Source organism: Lepidochelys olivacea, assembly GCF_965140295.1.
Source record: "Lepidochelys olivacea isolate rLepOli2 genome assembly, chromosome: 1".
In the NCBI taxonomy this organism is placed as follows: domain Eukaryota; kingdom Metazoa; phylum Chordata; order Testudines; family Cheloniidae; genus Lepidochelys; species Lepidochelys olivacea.
This window is the reverse complement of record NC_140411.1, coordinates 8,634,364-8,657,532: the sequence shown is the minus strand read 5'-3', so window position 1 is coordinate 8,657,532 and position 23,169 is coordinate 8,634,364. Positions and strand designations below refer to the sequence as shown.

General features: G+C 43.8%; 1 protein-coding gene across 6 annotated transcripts in view; it reads left to right on the top strand.

The window, feature by feature from the left end:
• STIM1 (stromal interaction molecule 1) overlaps nt 1–23,169 on the top strand; it is a 202,932-nt gene that overhangs the window by 136,426 nt on the left and 43,337 nt on the right. For all 6 annotated transcript variants that reach the window (XM_084614958.1, XM_084614955.1, XM_084614956.1 and 3 more), the window contains 2 exons: nt 786–897; nt 3,727–3,842. In XM_084614958.1, coding sequence (XP_084471084.1) covers nt 786–897; nt 3,727–3,842 — 228 coding nt within the window. The remainder of the gene's footprint in view (nt 1–785; nt 898–3,726; nt 3,843–23,169) is intronic.

Genomic DNA, 23,169 nt, shown 5'->3' with positions numbered 1-23,169 from the left:
TGAAGTGAGCTGTAGCTCACGAAAGCTCATGCTCAAATAAATTGGTTAGTCTCTAAGGTGCCACAAGTCCTCCTTTTCTTTTTGCGAATGCAGACTAACACGGCTGTTACTCTGAAACCTTCCAGCAATGAAGGATTTAAACCCTTGTCACCGAGCTCACCTTCTCCCTGGCTCCAAAGCATGCGCTGCCTCACCCAGTCTCAGTCAAGGAGGTTTATTTCTTTAACAGAGGTTATCAAACAAACAGAAAACTGACTTAACTCCATCCTTGGCCCCAGGTTTCAGGGCCACCCCCTTCAGGGGTCTCCGGCACTCCAGTTCCCTAGCCTCAGCCAGCTCCGGTCCCTTCTTGGAGCAGCAGCTGCCCGGCTGCTTCCCTGAGTCCCTGGCCCCTTTCTCCAGGGACCCACCACATGTACTAGCTCCACTCCAGTGTGGCCTTCCCTCCCCAGGATCAGCCTGTCTCAGTCCTTACTCCTGCTGACTAACAGCCCTTAATAGGCTCAGGTGTAACCCAGGCCTCTTTAATGAGCTGGAGTGGGCTCACCTGCCCTAGTCCAAGGGAGCTGGGCGTAATCTGTCTATAGGGATCAGCTACCCTGTGACAACCCTCTTCAGCTTTTATCTTTACTGTACAGAAGGAGAAAGGGAGAGATGCATCAGGTGAAGCTTCTGTCCTGTGGTGTTGGGTATCTGAAGATAGCAGATGTGTTGGTGCTGCCAGCTGACTGAGTTTCAGCGCCACAAGAAAAGGATTCAGTTGTTTGTTTTTTCCTCCCTCACAGTGTATAACTGGACAGTTGATGAGGTGGTGCAGTGGCTAATCACCTATGTAGAACTGCCACAGTATGAAGAAACCTTCAGGAAACTGCAGCTAAGTGGACATGCCATGCCCAGGTCAGTGCCGATTGCATCTTCTCACTTACGTGTGTGTGTGCGCACAAGGCCTGCACCACTTAAATCCTGTTTTGAGGATTTATAAGGTGCATAGGCTTTGCACTGGCCCTCTGCACAGAGATGAGTGAGAGGATGTGAGCTGAAGGAAAGGAGAGGGCGTGATATGCTCTAGGGGGAGTTCGGGGAGGGCAAGAACTTGCGAGGAAAAGCTTATACTTTACCACATGGGAGACACTGCCCTAAATACCAGATTTCATCTATCTCTTCTGCAACCAACAGGGGAAGTATGACCTTGTGGTTAAAGCCTGGAATAGGACAGATCAGATATGGGTTCAGTTCCTGGCTCCCTCACAGACTCCCTCTGTGACTTGGGGCAACTCACTGAATCTCAGTTCCCCATCTGTAAAATGTGGCTAATCTTTCTTTTCTCCCGCCCTGTATCTGACTTGTCTGTGCAGAGAGTAAAGTCTGTGGGGCAAGGACTATCTCTTACATGTGTGTACAGTACTTAGCACAATTCTGCCCTCATCAAAGGCTCTTAAGCAAAGGAAGCAGTCATGGGGTAGGAGGGAAGGTCCATTCACGGATCAGTAACTGGTTAAAAGATAGGATAAAAGGGTAGGAATAAAAGGTCAGTTTTCAGAATGGAGAGAGATCAATAGCCGGGTCCCCCTGGGATCTGTATTGGGACCAGTGCTGTTCAACATATTCATAAATGATCTGGAAAAAGGGGTAAACAGTGAGGTGGCAAAATTTGCAGACAATACAAAATGACTCAAGAGAGGTGAGCCCAAAGTAAGCCCAACTGCGGAGAGTGACAAAGGGATCTCACAAACCTTTGTGCCTGGGCAACAAACTGGCAGATGAAATTCAATGTTGATCAATGCAAAGTAATGCCCACTGGAAAACATCATCCCAACTGTACATATGTAACCCTTCTGCCAGGTGAAGCCAGCAGGAACAAGGGCCGGGTTCAGTATCTAGGGGGTCTTTTTCAACAACACAACACAAAACTGGCTCAAGCCGCCACCCAATTGACCTGGGACAATTATACACCACCCCCTGGGTGCCTCTAAGCGGCAATCCCCCTTTCCCTCTCGCAAGCACAGAGTCTGAGTGTAGCAAAACCTTTTAATAAAAGGAGGGAATTAACTCAGAATTAATTTGGGAAAGCACCGCAACTAGGGCTCATAAACACAAACCATGAGCAAAAGACCCACCCAGCAGTCAAAAAAGCGAACAGAATGTTAGGGAGCATTAGGAAAGAGAGAGATAATACGATAGAAAATATCATAATGCCATTATATAAATCCATGATATGCCTACACCTTGAATACAGTGTGCAGTTCTGGTTACCCCATCTCAAAAAAGATACATTAGAATTGGAAAAGGTACAGAAAAGGGCAACAAAAATGATTCGGGGTATGCAATGGCTGCCATATGAGGACAGATTAAAAAGTCTGGGACTTTTCATCTTGGAAAAGAGACAACTAAGGGGGGATATGATAGAGGTCTATATAATCATGACTAGTCTGAAAAAAGTGAATCAGGAAGTGTTAGTTACCCCTTCACACAACACAAGAACTGGGGGTCACCAAATGAAATTAATAGGCAGCAGGTTTAAAACAAACAAAAGGAAGGATTTCTTTCACACAATGTACAATCAACCTGTGGAACTTGTTGCCAGGGGATATTGTGAAGGCCAAAACTATAACAGGGTTCAAAAAAGATCTAGATTAGTTCACGGAGGATAGTTCTATCAATGGTTATTAGCCAAAACGGTCAGGGATGCTACCCTATGCCTAATGTGTCCTTTGCCTCTGTTTGCCAGAAACTGGGAGTGGACGACAGGGGACGGATCACTTGAGGATTATCTGTTCTGTTCATTCCCTCTGAAGCATCTGGCATTGCCACTGTTGGAAGACAGGATACTGGGCTAGGTGGACCATTGGTCTGACCAATCTGGCCGTTCTTATGTTCCTATGCCCTGGTCTTGGGTGGGGCCTCTAGGTACTCTAGTAATACAAATAATAAACAAGAGCTGTGGAATCTCATGCTACTCAACAGAAACACTTACAGTTGGATTAGGAGTGGGGCTAACAGACTGAAAGACCCAAGGTTATCCTTGCTAACAAGGGGCCTGTAAAAAGAAAAGGAGGACTTGTGGCACCTTAGCAACTAACAAATTTATTTGAGCATGAGCTTTCATGAGCTACAGCTCACTTCATCGGATGCATGCAGTGGGGGGAAAAAATGTAAATTTGTTAGTCTCTAAGGTGCCACAAGTATCCTTTTCTTTTTGCAGATACAGACTAACACGGCTGCTACTCTAAAAGGGGCCTGTAGGCAGGGTTGGGAGAAGGTGTTGTAAGTGGTAATAAAATAAGGCTTCTGTGGCAGTAGATGTTTTGCTCAAGAGCCTGGGTGTGTTGACCTGATCAGGTTTTCTCCCACCTGGGAGGTCTCTCCTGTGTTGGCTGTGCAAACAATAAGGTGCCAGTTGCCAGCTATATGGAGTGGAGGAAGCAACTGTTTGATGGTGTGGCCAAATAGAGAGATTCCAGGTTTAACTGAAAAAAATGGCACTTGTCACTTTCTGATTCTTGTGCTAATACCTACCCGATTGCCAAGGAAGATGTTTTTAAAATATCCATCCTGCTTCAAAAGCTGCGTTTTGAGTTCTCTAAGGGTCTTCCACTTGCCTGAGAGGACAGTGCCCTGGTCCTGTTCATTGTATTTCTCCTCCGAGAGCTCAGGCTCTGGTATTCTTATTCTGGTATTGCCATTTCCAGATTGAAATGTGACCGCTTGCTCTTTTTTTCACTGTAGGTTAGCGATAAACAATGCCACCATGATGGGAACTGTACTGAAGATGACTGATCGGAGCCACAGGCAGAAGCTGCAGCTGAAAGCCCTGGACACAGTGCTGTTCGGACCTCCTCTCTGTGAGTAATGGTGCAGAGCTGGCTCGTTAGAGAAGGGTGGAAGGAATCCGCCCATTCCAGAGACAGTGTCTAGGACAGGGGTCGGCAACCTTTCAGAAGTGGTGTGCCGAGTCTTCATTTATTCACTGTAATTTAAGGTTTCGCATGCCAGTTATACATTTTAATGTTTTTAGAAGGTCTCTTTCTATAAGTCTATAATATATAACTAAATTATTGTTGTATGTAAAGTAAAAAAGGTTTATAAAATATTTAAGAAGCTTCATTTAAAATTAAATTAAAATGCAGAGCCCCCCGTACCGGTGGCCAGGACCCGGGCAGTGTGAGTGCCACTGAAAATCAGCTTGCATGCCACCTTTGGCACGCAGGCCATAGGTTGCCTACCCCTGCTCTAGGATGTACCTAGTGGAGGTGAAATCAAACTGTTCCCTACCAAAGTTCATCTAGGTAACTTGATAATAGCCTGATTTGCACAAAATGGAAGCAGAGCTACCAACATATTAACTATGGAGGAGCAGCCCTGAAGACTACACGTCCCAATATGCAGTCCTGCATTTTTATCGAATTGGACACTGGCTGTAACCATAAATGAAGCATTGCATGCTGGACCTTCAGTCTCTGTAGGCTACACCTTGTATTCAATGCAACAACAGTTCAGAACACACTGTAGAATTCTGAGGTCTGCATCTGGTCTCGGTAAATCTCTTATTTTCTCTGTTTTGGAATGCAGCTGCTATGTATCCTTGCTTGAAAGATCTTGTCATGTTGTCACAGCACTATAATATCAATGGGCCAGAAGCAAAACAGCCTGATCTTGGATGAGGAAAACAGCAGTGCAGATTAGTTGAGAAGACATTTTAGACTGAATGAAAACTGGGAAATGAGTTCTTGTCATGCGATACTAACTAATGGTGTCTGTGGATCTGGAAGTCTGGTTGATGTGCATTGTATTTTTTGTTAACTCTCCCTCCTCACCTCTCTTCCATTTTGTTTTCCTTTTTATACTAATTTTCCCTTTCTTATTATTTATTTCTGTTACAGTAGCACCTAGGGTACATCTGCACTGCAATTCAATGCTTCAGCTGGCCCGTGGGCTGCAGAATTGCCATGGAGACTTTCGGGCTTGGGGTGGAGCCTGGGTACTGGGGCCTCCCACCCCCTCATGGGGTCCCAGAGCTCAGGCTCCAGTCCGAGCCCAAACATCTACCCTGCTGTTTTACAGCCCAAGTCAGCTGACACAGGCCAGCTACAGGTGTTTAATTGCAGTGTAGACATACCCCGAGAGGCCCCACCGTGATTAAGGCCCCATTTTGCCAGGCACTGTACAAATGCCAAATAAGAGAGAGTTTCTCTTTTCCCTTTTTTCGTCTTCTCCCTTCCGTTACATACCAGTATCTATTGCACTGTGCTGGCTACATTAGCCGTGCTCCTTTTTAACCCACTACATGCTGGTTGTCTTCCCCATTTACCATTCTTGTACCTTCCAGGGAGGAGCTGGGGCTTCCAGGTCCATTCTCCCTTCCCGATCTTAAGTTTTTTCTCTGCCCCTCTCTTTGTGGGGTCTATGACCCTTAGCCGTCTGGGCAAGATGTAAATCCTCCACTGTCTCATACCAAAAGATAATGTCAAAGTGCAAATGCAGCCAGCATTCTCTTTCCAATGATTTTGTGGCAGGTCTTCAGGGAGAGTTGCCCTAGTGCAAGCCCAGCCTGCCCAGAAATCAGCTGAGTTGAGGTTTGCCACCTAATGTGGCTGTGTTCGCCTGCTGGAGGAGATTTAAATTGACTGGTTTAAACAGATTCATTTGATCCAACAGGCCTCTCTTGTGCAATTAGCAGAACAGCCAGTTCTGCTCCCAAATGTTAAAAAAAAGTCTTATTTTGAGTCAGTTCTACTGAGTTTATGTTCAAAGGTTGACATTTTTGATAGTGGTCAGTGGCATTGCAGACTAATGGTTAGAGCAGGGGACTGGAAGCAGGGACTCCTGGGCTGAATTTCTAGTGGAACCACTGATTTAAGATGTGCACTTGAACATGTTAATCTCTGTGCCTAACTTTCCCCATCTCTGAACTGGAGATAATAACTGACACCATATGAGTGTTAGGAGAATGAATGTTTGTAAAGGGCTTTTAGATTGTCTGATGAAAGGTGATTTTTAAGTGCAAAGTGAATGCTACATTATTCTTAGCCATTAATGCAAGCATTAGCATTATCCTCATTTGTGATATTCCATCCTGCTAAGATGGTCATAATAGCATTTTAATGTTGAGTCCTTTCTACGTTCAGACTGCTGTACAAACACTATTGAATGCGATGATTGCAATATTTGAATAGACGAAGGTCAGCATGTCTCTGGTACAGAACTTGTGGTTAGGGATTGTTACAGAGTAAATGGATGGAGGCAATACCTTGGAAATGATTAACAATTGAAATAAAGGATGAAAACTGGTTAATTTAATGGAATGTTTCAAGTTAAAACTGCATTTTATATACTTAGAGAGCTATTTATCTAGAACTAATTTCAGAAGGATTGCAAAGCTACCGGGTTTGAACAAAAAGAAAAGGAGTACTTGTGGCACCTTAGAGACTAACCAATTTATTAGAGCATAAGCTTTCGTGAGCTACAGCTCACTTCCTCACATCAGTGATTAGCTATGTTTCAGGAAGTGCTTGGCCACCAGTTAAATTGTGAAGTGAGTGTTTGCCCAATGCCGGATTTAGTGAATTCAAAGGAATTACTATTACACACCAAGTTTCCTTTTTGTCAGTCAAATAAAGGTGGCCTTCCACAACAGCTACATCCCCCTGGCAGTGTGAAACTGCCAACCAGTAGGATGAGGCTTGTGAGTGCAGGAGACAGAACTCTCCCAGGAGTTGGATCAAGACTATGGAACTCGCTGACCGATGAGCTAAGGCTGAGTAATCTGAGCCCATTCAGAGCTAGATGCAAAACCCACCTCTCTGTTCAGGCTGCTGTGCTTGGGCAGCCTCACTTTCATTCTTATGGCTGACCAAAACACAGTTCTTTCTGCTTATCTGCGGACAAGGAAAAGGGAAGTGCTCATTGAAGGCCTTCTAACATGGCGGTGCTTGGGGCTACATAAGAATTTAGGAGGACTGGAAAAGCCACAGTCTGGATTAGACAAACGTAGCATCCCACTTCAGTTACATAAGGCCAAAGCCATAAAAAAATAGTAGATAATGCCACTACCGTGGAGTGGAGATTTCAAGAGGGATGATACAGTATTTGCTCGTTAAGGCAGAACATATTTGGCTGGATGCCAGAAGTTTGTTCACTAATGAAACTATGAAATCTGTTGCAGAGACTCCAGCAGACACCTGGTCACCTATGGCTTGTCCAGCATAGCTGCCGCTGGGTAGATCCTTGGGATGTGATGATGACTGAACTTGACTTGCTGTATGCGTTACCAACCCACCCACCCACCCATCCCTGTTGCAGAATCGTGGTCCCGTGCTTAATCAGAGTGTTGAAAAATGAGGGCAAAGAGGAAAGTGCTATTAAGTAATCCAAATGTGGCAAAGACGCTTTGGGGGTTCTGTGACTGCAGTTGGTTTAAGGATCAGTTTGGCTGCAGTTCTCATAGCATGTGAATAAAACTGTACCAGAAAGAATGTTTTTTGGAGTAGATACTGTACCAGAAAGAATTAGTTTTAGAGTGCACAAGAGAGGAGGAAGTGAATGGCTTGCTTGCATGTTACCTTGAGATGATAAAGTTCTGATATATCTAATGTGACATAGGGAAGAGAATTAACTTGTTAAAGAATTTATAAGATACTTTAACTTGTTTCTTTAAGAGTTATTGTCCAGGGAATAGAACATTGTCAGACAGCAGTGGTCACCTCATGAGCATACATTTACACTGCACCTTTCCTCCCAAAGGAACCAAAAGCACTTGGGAGTCACTCCAGCCACCCCTGGGGCGGACAACAACAGGGGGCTGAATTCCTTATTTTATTTGGTGACCTCTGTGTCTTGCATGCTGAATATGGTCCCTGACCCAAGGAGGTTCCAGGTCATAAAGACTTCCATATTTAAGTGAAGTTATATGGGGAATTTAGGGATACAGAGTGTAATTAACCAATTAAGATTTTAGCTAGGACACCAGAAATAACATCGCTACTCTTGTGAAAAGAACCATAAGATTTTTAATCACCACAAGCAGTTAAAATATTGGATTTATGTTTCCTCCCACAAAAAATTGCCCTTTGTACCACACAGTGCCATTGGTCAGAACTGACTTGAGAGAAGAGTGCTACCTGCTGAATTACCTACCTTAGGCTTTCTTTGGAGGCTGTCCATCCAAGTACTAATTAGGCCTGACCCTGGAAAGCTTGCGAAGTCTTAAGATATTTACTTGAATAAATATTTCTCTAGTTCCATTTGCTAGGGCAGATAGGCATCTTGTGTCATTCAGGTCACAAAGTTAAAAAAATACGTAAACCATACTGGGTCACCAGGTAAGCCTCACGTACTTCCTCACTGCCATACTAATACTCACGCTAACTTTGGTGATCTGCTAGGACTGGAGGAGCAGATTCCACAGGAGAGAAGTCTGTTCTGAGAATGCTCTGCTTCCAGTCCAAGCAGCAGCAGCAGTGACAGCATCCCAGCCGATATCAGCTGCTGAGATGGGACATACGGAATGAGGCAAAGGTCACAGCCCGAGACCCTGTGATAATGCTCTGTTATTGTGACTTGTTTCCTCTTACGGCAGATTATGAATGGAGACGCGCACTTCAGATGCTGGTGCAGCAGAATGACAGTGGTTTGTTGTTCCACTGCTGCTCTCAGCTCCTCTGGACTCTGCTGGGAAATGAGTAATTCCCAGAAGGTGGTCATCACCAAGCCTTGATCGAATAACTGGCTGAAATAGAAAGGTCGTTGCCTGCGCCAATCAGAGAAGCAGCTTATCCATAAAAGGACAAAAAGAAAAGGAGGACTTGTGGCACCTTAGAGACTAACCAATTTATTAGAGCATAAGCTTTCGTGAGCTACAGCTCACTTCCTCAGCTCACGAAAGCTTATGCTCTAATAAATTGGTTAGTCTCTAAGGTGCCACAAGTCCTCCTTTTCTTTTTGCGAATACAGACTAACACGGCTGCTACTCTGAAACCTGTCATAAAAGGACAGGTTTTTAAAACAGAATATTGCACATGTCAGAATATTTATTAGTTTCTGCATGGCCTGATATTTTTTCTTTTTATTAAATGTTTATTCCAGAAGTGTCATCCATCTGGGATAGACCAATCTAGATTTCCTTTGGTTTAAATTTCAATGCAGCTATCTTTTTCTATAATAATTAAATGCATATTTGACAAGTAGTTTGATGGCTGTTGGGAAGTTATTTGCTTAAAGCAATAGAATTTATTAAACAAATATAAAATTCATTATCACTCCCACATGTACCATCCACTTTAAATATTTACACTCAAGTGAGTTGTGTTTAGATTACCTGCACCTACACTGAACAGCAGCATCGAGCTGAGCCCCATTAATAATCCTGTAAATGACTTCTTTGCTTAAAAATCCAATAGCTTTATTATATTGTTCTGTCAGTGTAACAGCAACTACAGTAAAATAACCTGTAATTTGAAGTGCCTTTGAAAAAACAGTAACTATGAAACTAACAGTGACCAAGGGAGAGGTAGAATTGTAAGGCCTGTGTTATGATGCCCTATTCTCCCATGCACGGGTCAGTATGTTAAAATTTTAGCCTTCAGAGGAAACGAATAAGAGAGGTCATGTTAGAGGTATGTACATAGAATATTGAATGGCAGAGAAAAGATGAACTAGAGGATAGGTCCATCAATGGGTATTAGCCAGGAAGGGCAGGAATGGTGTCCCTAGCCTCTGTTTGCCAGGAGCTGGGAATGAGCGAAAGGGGATGGATCACTTGATGATTCCCTGTTCTGTTCATGCCCTCTGGGGCACCTGGCAGTGGCCACTGTTGAAAGGCAGGCTACTGGGCTAGATGGACCTTTGGTCTGACCCAGTAGGGCCATTCTTATGTTCTTATGAGTGCTCCAGTTACATGTTCTCATAATATCAATGTCTCTTCAGGTTTTATACTCCCACCCAGCATTGTAGTAACCATGCACCTTCTATATAAAATCGATAGCAGTAGCAAAATCCCTAGTGCACTTTATGAAGTCTCTCACACGTTTCCTTCTCCGGGGTAAAACTCTGATTGGGATTTTTTAAAATATTAATTTACTTTTACGGTTTATTTTTTAAGCTTGACTTATTTCTGAGATGGATGTTGTTGTTTTGGCTTGGTTGGGGGTGGGTGGCATGAGTTGGTTGGGGTTTTTGATTAAAAGGGGTGTCAGTGTTGTCAGTGTCTTACGGTGGAAAGACCTTTTTGAAGAGGAAGATAAAGGCAGACTCTGGATTTGCCTAATCTCTTCTGGAACTTTGTTCCCTAGCTGGATCATCTCAGCCAAGAATGTTGTGTCCTCAGCTCTCGGAGGAGGGACATAAGTTTTCAAGTACATAAAAGGTTTTTGTTAACCTTTGAGGATAGGACAAGAAGGAATGGGCTTAAACTGCAACAAGGATGGTTTAGGTTAGACATTAGGAAGAGCTTCCTAACTGTCAGGGTGGTTAAGCACTGGAATACATTGCCTAGGGAGGTTTTGGAATTGCCATCATTGGAAGTATTTAAGAACAGGTTAGACAAATACCTGTCAGAAATGGTCTAGTTATTACTTAGTCCTGCCTTGAGTGCAAGGGACTGGACTAGATGACCTCTCGAGGTCCCTTCCAGTCCTACACTCCTATGATTCTTTGATTCTATAATATAAGAATAAGGAGACATATGAAATTAAGAGAACAATTTCAAAATAGATAAAAGGAAATATTTTTTTATACAGCACACAGTTCTCCTGTGGAACTTACTACCAACAAGAGATCATCAAGGTCAAGAGTTTAGGAGAATTCCACTTCTGTAGATAACATTCACAGTTACAATAGAAAGGATTTAACACTTTTTTTTAAGAAAGGCTATAAGCCCTCATCATTCAGTGCATAAGCAAACTACTGACAAGCTGAAGAAGAAACTAAGCTATTCCATAACTGTGTGCTGTGAGGTTTCGTGTAAAGTCAGGTACTGTTCACTGTCAGAGACAGATATTGGATCACCTGGACTGATCTGGAAGGCAGTTCCCATGTTCCTGTGAGTTGTGTGTTTCACTGCTCCATTAAATCATTTTTAAATTAAGCAGCCAGTGTGGCATATAGTCCTTATTTTTGTATTGTAACTTCTTATGCAAGTCTCTATAACATTACTCAGTTAGAAATGTCCTAGTGCTTATTTATTTTTAAGAGATGATTTTTGTATCCTGGATTTTTATTTGGAGAATGTGTTTACATTCTCTATAGTTTGATTCAGTTTTTAAACAGCGCCAGCATTTGTCCAGCGTGTAGTTGAAACTCTCTGATTTCTTCATGTGCTTTATTTCAGTGAGTCAGTATGTACTGTGCATTTCTAATGCTGTAACAAAAGAAAACAAAAAGAGTAATAGCTGGATTAGAAATCATGAACATAGAGCTAATTAACTCCTGGTTTTCCTGCAGCTAAATGCAGCCAAGTTGCTCTGAGTTTCTGGATCTGATTCAGCTTCATCCCTCTGTGAATATTGAAGCCAAATTCAGAAAGTTACTACAATGTAGTAGGAGAGTGCTGGGCAGTTGAATATCCACTTGTGGGGCCAAATTCTTTGTGCTGTTCCAACCTGTACTCTTGGGGGAATTCTGCGCCAAAAAAATTAAAAATTCTGCACACCATATTTTAAAATTCTGCATATTTTATTTGTCAAAATAACACAGTATAATCACTCTAGTTTCAATTATTTTGGTAATTTATTTCAAAATACCCATCAGCAAGTGTGTCTGTAACAACAGAGACAACAAAAAAAGATTCAGGGAATGTTTTTTTGACAAATAGATTCCTTACGAGGCATTTTAATAAATAACTTTAAGTAATAATTCATTTAAACTACAATACACAAATGTATTTCCCACCCTCAGAAGCAGTGCAAAGACTTGGGGGAGTCAGGGTAACTGAGGAGCTGAGGGAGAAGGAAGTAATTGCTAGGAAGGAGTCTGGGAATGAACCTGGAGGTTTGCTGGGTGTGAGTGGGAATAGTTTGGAACAATTTGTTTGTTTGTTTTGAGGGGGGAGGGATTGTAAGGGAGTTGGGGAGCCTTCCCCATGCAGACCCTAGCTGATCCTTAGCTTCTCCCATTCAGTCAGGCATGTCTGCCCCGTCTCTGTGTGTCCATGCACCCCCACTCAGCCACCTGTCCTCCGCCATCCCCATGTGTCCCTGCACCCCCACTCAGCCACCCCTCCTCCACCATCCCCATGTGTCCTTTCTCCCTTCCCCCTTGTCTTCATGTGTCCCTGCACCCCCACTCAGCCGCTCCTCTCCCCCACCCCCTTGTGTCTCTGCACCCCCCACCCTCATTCAGCCTGTGGCTTAATGCTGTCATACCACTAGCTGTTATGCCCCTCCTCCAGTCTGTCTCCGCCACTCGCTCTTCTGAACCCCAATCTGTGTGACCCTCCCCAGTGGCCCCGTATGCCCCGCTCTGTCTGTTCCCCGCCCCATAGCCCTCCCGTACCTCTGTCTCCTCCCTTTCTGTGGTTGGCTGCTTCAGTCAGTGAGCCAGCAGCCCGCTCTTCTGGCTCCACATCAGCCTCTAGTGGATGAAAGGTGTAATTGCAGCATGACTCTTTCACATCTTCCCTTCACCTCCCCCTCAGAATCAATTATGCTGCAGGGGAAAACAAATCTGTGGAGGACATTAATTCTGCACATGCGTAGGGGCACAGAATTCCCCTAGGAGTAAACCTAAGAAAGTGTCTACAAAGCTGCCCTAATAGCTCAGTTAAGGATTGGCGTAAGAAAGTCCCTGGCTGGCAGAGAGCTGGTTTAATCAGCGTTATACCAACCCCTCCCAGGACCCTGTCAGAAGAATGTGCTGTATTCCATCCAGTGATCTTTCACCTTCATAACAACCCATAAGGTTCTCTTTACCAGGTAGCATAAATTAGAGCAGTCTGGAAGCTGCTCTAAATTATTCTGCGTGCCTAACCACTCCCTAGCAGCCTCAGGGATCAGAGAACCATAATGGTGGCCTAAAGCCATATTTGCTGCTTCCTCTCCATAAGGGCACTGGTTAGAGTTGTTGAGGATCTGGCGCTTGGTTTCTGGTTCTCAAGAACTAAGAATTGAAAGGGTTAAAGAATCAGTGAAGTTAAACCATTGCAATCATTTGGAACTGGGCATTTTAGCAGCCACTTAAGGAACCTGAGGCCACTATTAATCTTCTGCCAGCAGTCAATGGAAGAATAGAAACTGACACATGAGTGTAAAAGCCCATTACCATAGCAGATTAGGTATGATTTAATCCCAGAAAGTGGACATGTTATAACATTTTGTGTGCATGTGTGGAGTGCTCCACTTTGAAGTACTGAATCAGTCATCGATAGTGTGAGCCTTGCTGATCTTGCTGCTTTAAATCTGGAAGAAATTTTCAGTCTCCAAAGGTCTCCCTTCCATCAACTGTGTAATACCTGATGTTTTTAGCAGAATTGCCAAAAAAAGCATGAAGAAAAATAGATTTTTTGTTTTAGCTCGTGTTGCCACATCTTGATACTTCCCCAACTCAGGTTACATGTTTAATTTTGACTAAGAGCATTTACTTTGTTTTGGAATCAATATCCTGAGAGAGAGAGAACAACATCTTGTGAGAGTGAGAGCACAAAAAGAGCAGAGTGAAAGAAGGAAAATGCAGTTACAATACAGGACAAAGTATACTGGTCTGTGCCTTGCAAATGATGAAGAAACCCAGTGAGAGGGAGTTGTGTTCAATTGGAAACAAAAGCTCTGACCTAAAGAGGCAGAAATCTGCAAAGGAGAAATGCTAAGACTGTCTTCCTTCTTCCACAGAGCGTTCTGCAGCCTGGGTGCAGAATAACTGAAAGCTCTGGTACACTTTATTAAAGAGAAGGATGGAATCTGAGAGTAGGAAATGATCTCACTATGCTGCCATGGTGATACAACACCCCAAAGGGTTAATAATAGCACTGTGTGTATGTAGGAGTGTGTTAGAGTAAACACAAGCCTTGGCTGGCAATCAATGGAAAGCCGCCAGCTCTGATGAGAGATGCTAATCTATCATGTTCCATCCCAGAGTTGAGTAGGCTTTGAAAATGGCAATGGAGGAAACAGGAAAATGCAAGAAATCAGTTAGTGAAGGCTCTGATGTATAAGTAGAATTTCAAAAAATGCCTAAGAAACTGGAAGATTTTCTGCTTCATGACCAGTTGCTTTGTTTCTTAGGGTCTATGCAGGGAAATTGACCAGAATAGTCATGGTGAAACAAGCTGTTCCATAATAGCTCCCCATGTGGACACTCTGTTCTGGAATAAAAGTCACTTAGTTCTGGAATAATTAGTGCACTCCCAAAGCAGAGTAATTATTGTGGAATAAAGTAATTTTTATTCCAGAATAGCTATTCTGTTCAATTTCACCATGTAGCTAAGCCCTAAAGTTTACAATATTATCACATAGGTACTGTATGTTTGTTTATTACAGGCATTTGTGTGTCAGTCTTCACCATCATGCTTGGAAGGGCTCTATATCATTTAAATTGAAGCAAACGCAATTCCCATGCACAGGGAACTAATACTCCTGTATGGAGATATGCCAGCAAATATGTCCCCTGTTATACATATCTAATGACACAGGAAGTATGGTCTTATGTTTAGGACATGGCAGTTGGAGTCAGGAGACTTGGATTATAGTCCTTCCTCTGCCACAGACACAGGCATGTGTGACGTTAGATGACTCACTGAACTTCTCTTCATTTCTCATCAGTAAAATGGGCATGGTAATGGGGAGTCCTAACTCATTAATCTTTGCAAATTGCATTGAGAGCCTTGGAAGGAAAGTGCTGTAAGAAGTGGGGGATATTAAATATGCCAAGGAAACATACTGTACCGCAGAGCTGTGTCATGCTCGCATCAGCTAGTCTGTGATGGTAGATACAAAGAAGGAAGTTGGATTTAGGCACTCTAGGATTACTAATCCCTGCCATCATGGTATCTTTAACTTGCCTGTGTGAGTAGCCCTCTGATTTCTCCTGATGGTTCTTGGTTTCACACTTCACTTAGTGTTTCTTCCCAGCTATATTCAGCTATGGTTCTCATCCACTGTGCAGCACCCACTAAAGTACTGTGGGTAGTACTACAAAGTGCATCATGTGGAGCTATTCCGAATCTAAACTATAATGCAACTGCCAAATTTAGACTCTCCTAATTGCTAATTTGAGGGAGGTTTTTCATTGTAGAGGAGTGAGACACTGTGTCACTGGAGGAAGGAGCTTATTAAGATGGCTGTCAAGGAAACCCCATTTAACCGATTTAAAAGCAGATTAGTGTGCTTAGTGCCTGCACGTGTGTGAACAGGTGAGGTGGCATGTACCACGAGGGGGAAAATTACAGATGAGTCATGGCAAATAGTGATGATCATGCATTTTATCGAAACTTGTTACATCTGTAGTTTCCCTTGCCTTCCTCCACACTGCACTTCTTCCTTCCCCCTTACAAAGGCCTTCTCTGTGGAGACCATCTGGAGAGGCCAGAGCACTGCTTCTACCCATAGGCTGGTTGGACCACCAAAAGGGTGACAAATCTTTAGATTTAAAAAGCTCAGTGTCTGAGGGCTTTTCACTGTATTTGCCACGATGACACAGTTACTGTCCTGTGTCTGAATGTCGACACTGATGGGCAAGCACACAAAACAGGAGGGTAAATTAAATGACAGGTTTCAAACGCACAGTATGATGCCTGTGGGCTAGATCTTTGATCTGTCATCCTTTGAATTACTGCCTTGCAGTGACTCACACTCATTCTCCTTTGCTGGAATTAACTAGGGGAGACCATCTTGGTAACCTCACTTCTTCTTCTTGTGGCAACCACACTAAAGCAAGGAAGAGATTATAGAAACCAAAAAGGCCCTTCATTTAGAATGACTTTGTTACCTCTGAATTTTCCTGGTATCTTCTCTTTGAAGACCATACAACTGAAAAAGCAGGACTCTTGTTGTCAAATGCTAAGGACTCTTGGCAGCTGTAAATATAAAATAATTCAGAGATGAAAGATACAAATCCAGGGTGCGGCTAGTAAACTAGATACTTCACTGGTGCAACACATACAGCCTCAGGCTAAGGAGAGCCTAGACTTTGGCTGTCAAGGCATCTGTGATGGAAAATTACTGGGAAAGTAGCTATCAAGAATGGTGAAAGGAAACTGAAAAGGAGAGGAAGGATTAAGTAATTGAGTGTGGGTGGAAAGTAGAATAATAGCTGTGAAAATTCTGACTTGCAGTTCTGTTCTCACTAGATAAAAGAAATTAGGGACTAGACACCTGCAAAAACTTGGCAGAGTGTGGGAAGAGGATGTTGTGATTAACTGGCCTGCATGGAAGTTAAGGTCCATATTAATCTGAATTATTTTACTGACTTTGTGAGTGAATATGTTAAATGGATGATTACATTTTTCCATGCAGATGAAACTCCTCAATGGCCTTGGTTTATGGAGGATTGTATTACTGTTGTCAGAAACCAGGATGTGGGCAGCTGAGCCAGTGGTTGGAGCTGGAGTAGACAGCCAAGAATGGAAGCCCAGGGTCAGAGCCAGAGTTAGAAGTCAGGAATCAGAGCCAAAGGCCAGAACCGGGTTACCTGGAGCGAGGGAGGGCAGGAGCAGGGCTGGGTCCAAGGCAGAGGCAGGAGCTATCTCAACCATGGGCAAATGCATAGAGCAGCCACCGAAGAGCTGCTGGGCTTAAGAGCCAGTCTGCTGACTCTTCCAACCAGTCAGGCGGGTGTAGCTAGTCAGGCAGCCTCCTGTGGGCCAGCTGGGCTCATTAGGTTGACGGGAGACTGGCTCTGCTACATGCCCTATTCCTGCTTTAAGATAATGGAAGAGAATGGAGGTGGTTGGTTTGGAGCTCTTGTAGCCATTCATATTGATGCATCTGCATGATAGTATTGTTGTTAAATATTTTAGCTAAAGCATATATGTACAGAAGCTTAATATGCCTTAGAAATAGCTAAGATAAAAGTGGACATCAGGCAGGCTTGGGATGAGAGAATACCTATATGAGACTGGAAGATTAATCAGATTTAGTTGAGCTTATTGATGATCTATTTTACATCTTAGTGTCCTGAAGAAAAAACAATTCCTTCAGTGAAGCATAAATTAAATGAGAAGGAGAGCTGAAATGTAATTAACTTGTCATAGTGTAGGCCTTTGATCCCATACTTCTTGGCGTTAGGTGCTAGTAATATTTGTTACATAATTACAAAAGTAATTAGAAATATTATTATTCCCTTATCCAACTCTTGACAGAAACAAATCGACAGTGGGTACCTGGGGAAAGACACCAGGATGTGGTGGCAGGATAGTGCCACCCCAACAAGGAATTGTTTTGTCGGCTTCAAGGAAATCTAGCCAGGGGAAGCTCCCATTATTGCTTGCCAGTGTCGGAAAGGTATTTGTCTGTGCAGGGAGTTGATATGTGGCTGAATATTGACTAGGATCTTGATTTTGCATCTTAAGGTCATGAATATGAAATTATTTCCGTATACTTCTTTATGTAGTCATACGCCAGCAGTGCCTAGAACCATCTTCATCACACACAGAGACATGCCTTCTGCAAAGGGTCCATTCAGTTTCTCTCTTTGTACTTAGATAACAAGTCTGCATTGTTTGTTTGCATTCTAGCATCTAGCACTTTAAATGTATTTAATCAAATGTTGGTGGGCTGAGAAAAGCAATAACTAAGATTTATTCCTATATAAACACCGTACTTGTTTAGTGTGTAGCAGATGGCTTCAGTTTTTGTTTATCAACAAAGAGGCTAGTTGTTTAAAATTCTGATAATGAGATGCTCCAGTTTAAAATGAGTTTTTTGTTTTAATTTGCAAGGTGAACATTGTACCATTTCTATTGAACTGCAGAAAAGGTCCTATCTCAGACCTTTCGGGATATGTTCCCTTTGCATTTTGGCCTGTGCTTTTCCGTTGGCCAATTTCTGCTGAAGTTCTGGTAGTCGTAGGCCTGGTGTGCACCTAAAATTTAAGTTGACATAGTTACGTCACTCAGGGAGCTATGCTGACTTAACCCCCAGTGTAGACACATCTAGGTCGATGAAAGAATGCTTCTGTTGGCCTAGCTACCATTGCTCAGGAAGGCAGTGTTCCTGCAATGAAGGAAAATTCCTGTCATTGGTGTAGGCTGCGTCTACAGGGTTATACGGCAGCATAACTATGCCAAGGTAGTCCCTGGAATGTAGACATAGCCCTTTTCTGACAAACAATAGGAGATTATTTCCCAGCCTTAAGGATGCCAGATTAGTTTTTGGTGAAGTAAAGAAGAGTAGGAATGGCTGGAGGAAAGCTGTATGACTCCAGATTTGTTTTGCCCTCCGCTGTACCAACATGCGTCTCCTCCTGTGACTAAAGTATCAGGTAAATCCTTGGAAGCAGCCCGTCTTCAGTCCCTGCTCCCATAGTGCTCTTTAACATAGCCAGCCACAGGACCAGCCCGTGTGTATGTGGCTGCAGGCTCCCATGGCACACAGCCCAGCCATAAGGGCACATATGGTCCAGCCTCATGGCCATCCTCACTTTGATCAGCATGTAACCTTCTCGGGAGGTAGGGAACAGGAAAGGATAGCAAAATGCGAGTATCACAGCAAAACTGAACAAGAAAAATAATGCCCAGAAAAGAGGAGACGGCAGCAACTGTACTGGGACATGACACAAGGCAGCATGTCAAGAAGCCAGTCTATCCCAGCTGGGGCCTCTGACCAGAAACATTCGAGGGCACATCTACACTTAAAATGCTGCATCGACATAGCTGCACCAATGCAGCCGTGCCGCTGTAGCACGTTAATGAAGACACTCTAAGCCGATGGGAGAGAGCTCTCCTGTGGGCGTAGTTAATCTGCCTCCCTGGAGGTGGTAGCTACATCGGCAGGAGAAGCAGTTCTGCCAACATAGCACTGTCTACATGGGGGTTAGGTTGTGTCAAAGTTTGACTCAGACTCACAATTTATCAGACCACTCTGTTTTATTAGCAAAGCTGCTCTGCCAATACATTTAGAAGTGAGCCCCCCGAGTGGGACATGTCTCTTAATTTATACAGTTTTTTGGAGAACAAGTTACAGAGAAGTTACAGACAAAAGAAGAAAAAGATTTTAGTCACCACCCTTCGAGATCCCTGAGACCAGTCACGTATCTTCAATTACCTGCCACCCTTAACAATCTCCTTTAACAGCTTCCAGTTAACTTAACTAATTGCCCTTCACACCTTCCATTCTGATGCCTGCTTCTTAGACGTGCTGGCTCTATCTTAATTGCTTCTCCATTCAAAAGCTAACTGTCCCTACCTGTGCTCCCTCAGATACTTTGTAACATGTTTTGGCATGCCCTCTCATATACAATGTATCCAGCATGTCCCCTTATACAACATTATACTTATACAATGTTATACTTCCACAGTTGCTATAACAACATTGCTCAGGAGTGTGGATTTTTCACACCACTAAGCGATGTAGTTATACTGATAAAAGTCTGTAGTGTAGACCAGACCTGAGAAATACCGAAATAGGGTGTTCTCTAAATCTCAAGGCTGTAACACTGAGGATGTCACATGCTCATTGCTCAGAACTCTCGTTAGTGGCATCTCTTTCCTGCAGCTGCAGTTTGAGTTTTAAATGGGGGTGCTGCTGTATGAACTGAATCAGGGAGGAAATCAAATTAATCAAGAGCCATCTATCATATATAATGGAAGGAGTCTGTTTATATCATGATTCACCAGTCTCCCATTGCCTTATGATAAATACCCAGAATGTTCCCGAGTGCTCCTCTTCATCTTCCCCAGTAGTAGCAACCGCATCGTACTTTGGTTCAGTGCTCACATCTTCCATGCCGGTGATATTCTCAGAATAGCGTCAGTAGCACCTGTTCTCAATCCACTGGCCACTTATCTGCTGTCTTCAGGGTCCAGCTTTTCTCTTTGTTCCCAGGGTGAGCAAATGCTGTGAAAAGAGACAAAATTAGTATTTGCAGTTTTGTGGCCTTTTTGGTGTAGTTATCCTTCCCGCACCTCCAGGCAATCTGTCTGATGGGGGATATGCTTGTAGTTTTACTCCAAAAGAGCTTGGGTTTCTTGCATGTTGAAAATACTATAGCCACTTTTCACTGGGTAGCCTCAGCACAGCCCTCCTCAGCACAGGTAGCACAGATTCTTCACATCCATTTCTTGTGCCATTTTGCATATGCTCATTGCTTTTGTCTTTTTGACTTCTTGTCACGGAGGCATCTCCTTCTGGCAGCTCTGGGGATCAGCTCTTGCCAGGTTCTGCCTTCCCCTGGTGGTGTCTCTACCCATCGTCTCTTTCACCTTGCAGCTCCTCTCACTCCTGGAGCTGCAGCTTGCTGTCTGTGGCTTGGCCCTCCGGCCAGGTCACTAAGGTCCTCCCCTTCCAGTGGAATCTCACTCCTTCTGGACCAGCTGTCCGTCCGGCATCTCCAAAGCCCTGTGCCACTTCCCAGTGGCTGTACCTTGGGTTCCATCCCAGGGACCCTAGAACATGCAGCATGATCCTAGCCTAGTCAGCAGCCTATGGCACGCGTGCCAAAGGCGGCACGTGAGCTGATTTTCAGTGGCATTCTGCTGCCAGTCTGGGGTTCCGTCCGCAGGCCCTGTGCCAGTCTAGGGTCCCAGCCACTGGCCCTGCTCAGCCCATTGCTTGCCTGGGGATATTGCAAAACTCAGCAAGGAAAAGCAAGGGCAAGGATCACAGTAAACTGGTAAGATCTGCATTTTAATTTAATTTTAAATGAAGCTTCTTAAACATTTTAAAAAGCTTATTTACTTTACATACCACAATAGTTTAGTTATATAATATAGACTTAGAGAGAGAGACCTTCTAAAAATGTTAAAATGTATGACTGGCATGCGAAACCTTAAATTACAGTGGATAAATGAAGACTTGGCCCACCACTTCTGGAAGGTTTCAGAGTAACAGCCGTGTTAGTCTGTATTGGCAAAAAGAAAAGGAGGACTTGTGGTACCTTAGAGACTAACCAATTTATTTGAGCATGAGCTTTCGTGAGCTACAGGTGTCCTCCCTCCGTCCCCCACTCCCCCCGCTGTTCTGCTAGTAATATCTCACCTTAAGTGATCACTCTGGTTACAGTGTGTATGGTAACACCCATTGTTTCATGTTCTCTATGTATATAAATCTCCCCACTGTAGTTTCCACTGAATGCATCCGATGAAGTGAGGTGTAGCTCATGAAAGCTTATGCTCAAATAAATTTGTTAGTCACTTCTGAAAGGTTGCCGACCCCTGTCCTACCCTTGCTGCTGTTTCCCTGGACTTCTTCCTACATAACTGGCTCTCCTCTCTCTTTGGGCTTGCCAGACCACTCTCCCTCCTCACAGGGAGTGACAGTGGCCTCCTTCCCTGCAGCCCCCCTTTGCTACTTGCAGCTTCTGGGCTTTGTACAGGTCCTCTTGTTCCTGCCCAGCCGTGCCTGCTTCTAATTAGTGGCCTCCTTGTAGCCTACATCTCTCCCCTACTTGCTGCTTAATTAGGCCTGACTGGCCTAATTTACCCTCTCAGGGCCAGTGTGGGGAATACACCCCATCACACTTCCCAGCCACAGACTTCAGCAGCAGTGTACTTGAGTAACTCCAGAAATCATGACTCATCCTAACTGAAAGGGTGATCCCATCAGATTAATGCAGCTTCATTTCCAGCAGAGTGAATGTTGTTATTGGCATCCTAGAGAAACCTAAAGTGTATAGACCAAGACCACTGGGAGCAAAGGTCTATAATGCGTTACACTGCATAAAAGATTGAGCTGATGAGGACCAAGCCAAAGTGAAAAGCTTGCTCGTGAGTCAACGACTGCTGGTAGTATCACTTTTCAGTTTGTTCCTCTCCATTACTCATTTAGCATTTATAGAAGAAATGAGCAAGATCTAATCCTAATATTCTTTTAGGTGGTCTTGGTAGAAAATCAAATAACAATTCCTTTGATTAGGCATAATGTTCTTCCTCTCCACCTCATGCGAAGTATGTTCCTATCTTTCTCGTTTATACTTCAGGTTGCGAAGACATGTAAACTGAACTCATGTGGATTACTTTCTCTTTCAAACCTTATTTGCTGCATTTTCTAACTCAGGCCTCCAGAGATGGCAGAGGTTCAGCAGTGTTTAGCTTGTCCCCCAGAGGGTGAAATGTGGTATTTCATCCAGTTTGTCTGCTGAGGTTCACTGTGACCCTTTCCCCTTTCATTCATTTTCTCCACTTCTGCAGGATAGAACAGTTGCTGCACATGGTGGCTTATCTTGGCTTGAAGCCTTTTGTGAGCTTTCCCTATGCAGAACAGTCTCTGAGTCTGCCAGCTGGTGCTGCCATTCAGGCGACCCAGCCTGCTCATTGATACATGCTGCTTTCTTTGTCGCGTTTCCCAGGGTCTGCTTCTGCATGTCTGCTTCCGCTGCGTGTGCTCACATAGTGCTTGATGATGTAGTTCTCAGATTAAGCTACACATGCCTTTCCATGGGCTGTCATGCTTCATCTGAGAACCGTCATTTCCATTTCCACTGGCATGTAAGCATGAGTGAATTCAGTCTCTCCCCCCCAGTTCTGTGGTATTTCTTTCTTTCACTGCAGCAGTGGGTTCATTTGGCTTTTTCTTTTTCTCATGCTGCATAGATTATAACTACATTGCTGGCATGTTTCTTGTATGCAGTTGAGGGGACAGTTTGACCACTGAAGGCAGCAACTACTGATGTGATCTGATCTGATCTGATATCAGCACCTGGCAGAGGGCGTGCCAGGGTTTTCAGTCCTTGTTTTGAATCCTGTTGAGCTGAGCTGGAGGGACCCAAGTGTGCTGTTTTCCTGGAGGTGCACTGATATACAGAGATTACAAAAACATACTGATTCCCAGAACAAAAACCAAATACTGAATCGTTAAGGTCATCTTTTGTTCATTCCCTGTCCATCTCTCTCTCCTTTGTGGGCTGATCAACATCCTCTTCTTCCACTTCCTTTAATCAGCAGCTCATGATGTTTTGGCTCCATATCGGTGTCTGCAGCTGGATTTTTAGAACTATTCAGTTCCATCATCCTTGTCTTCTTTGCCTGGTGCATGGATTCAATGAGAGGGAGGTGAATTGATGTCGAAGTCTATTGACTATACTGGATTC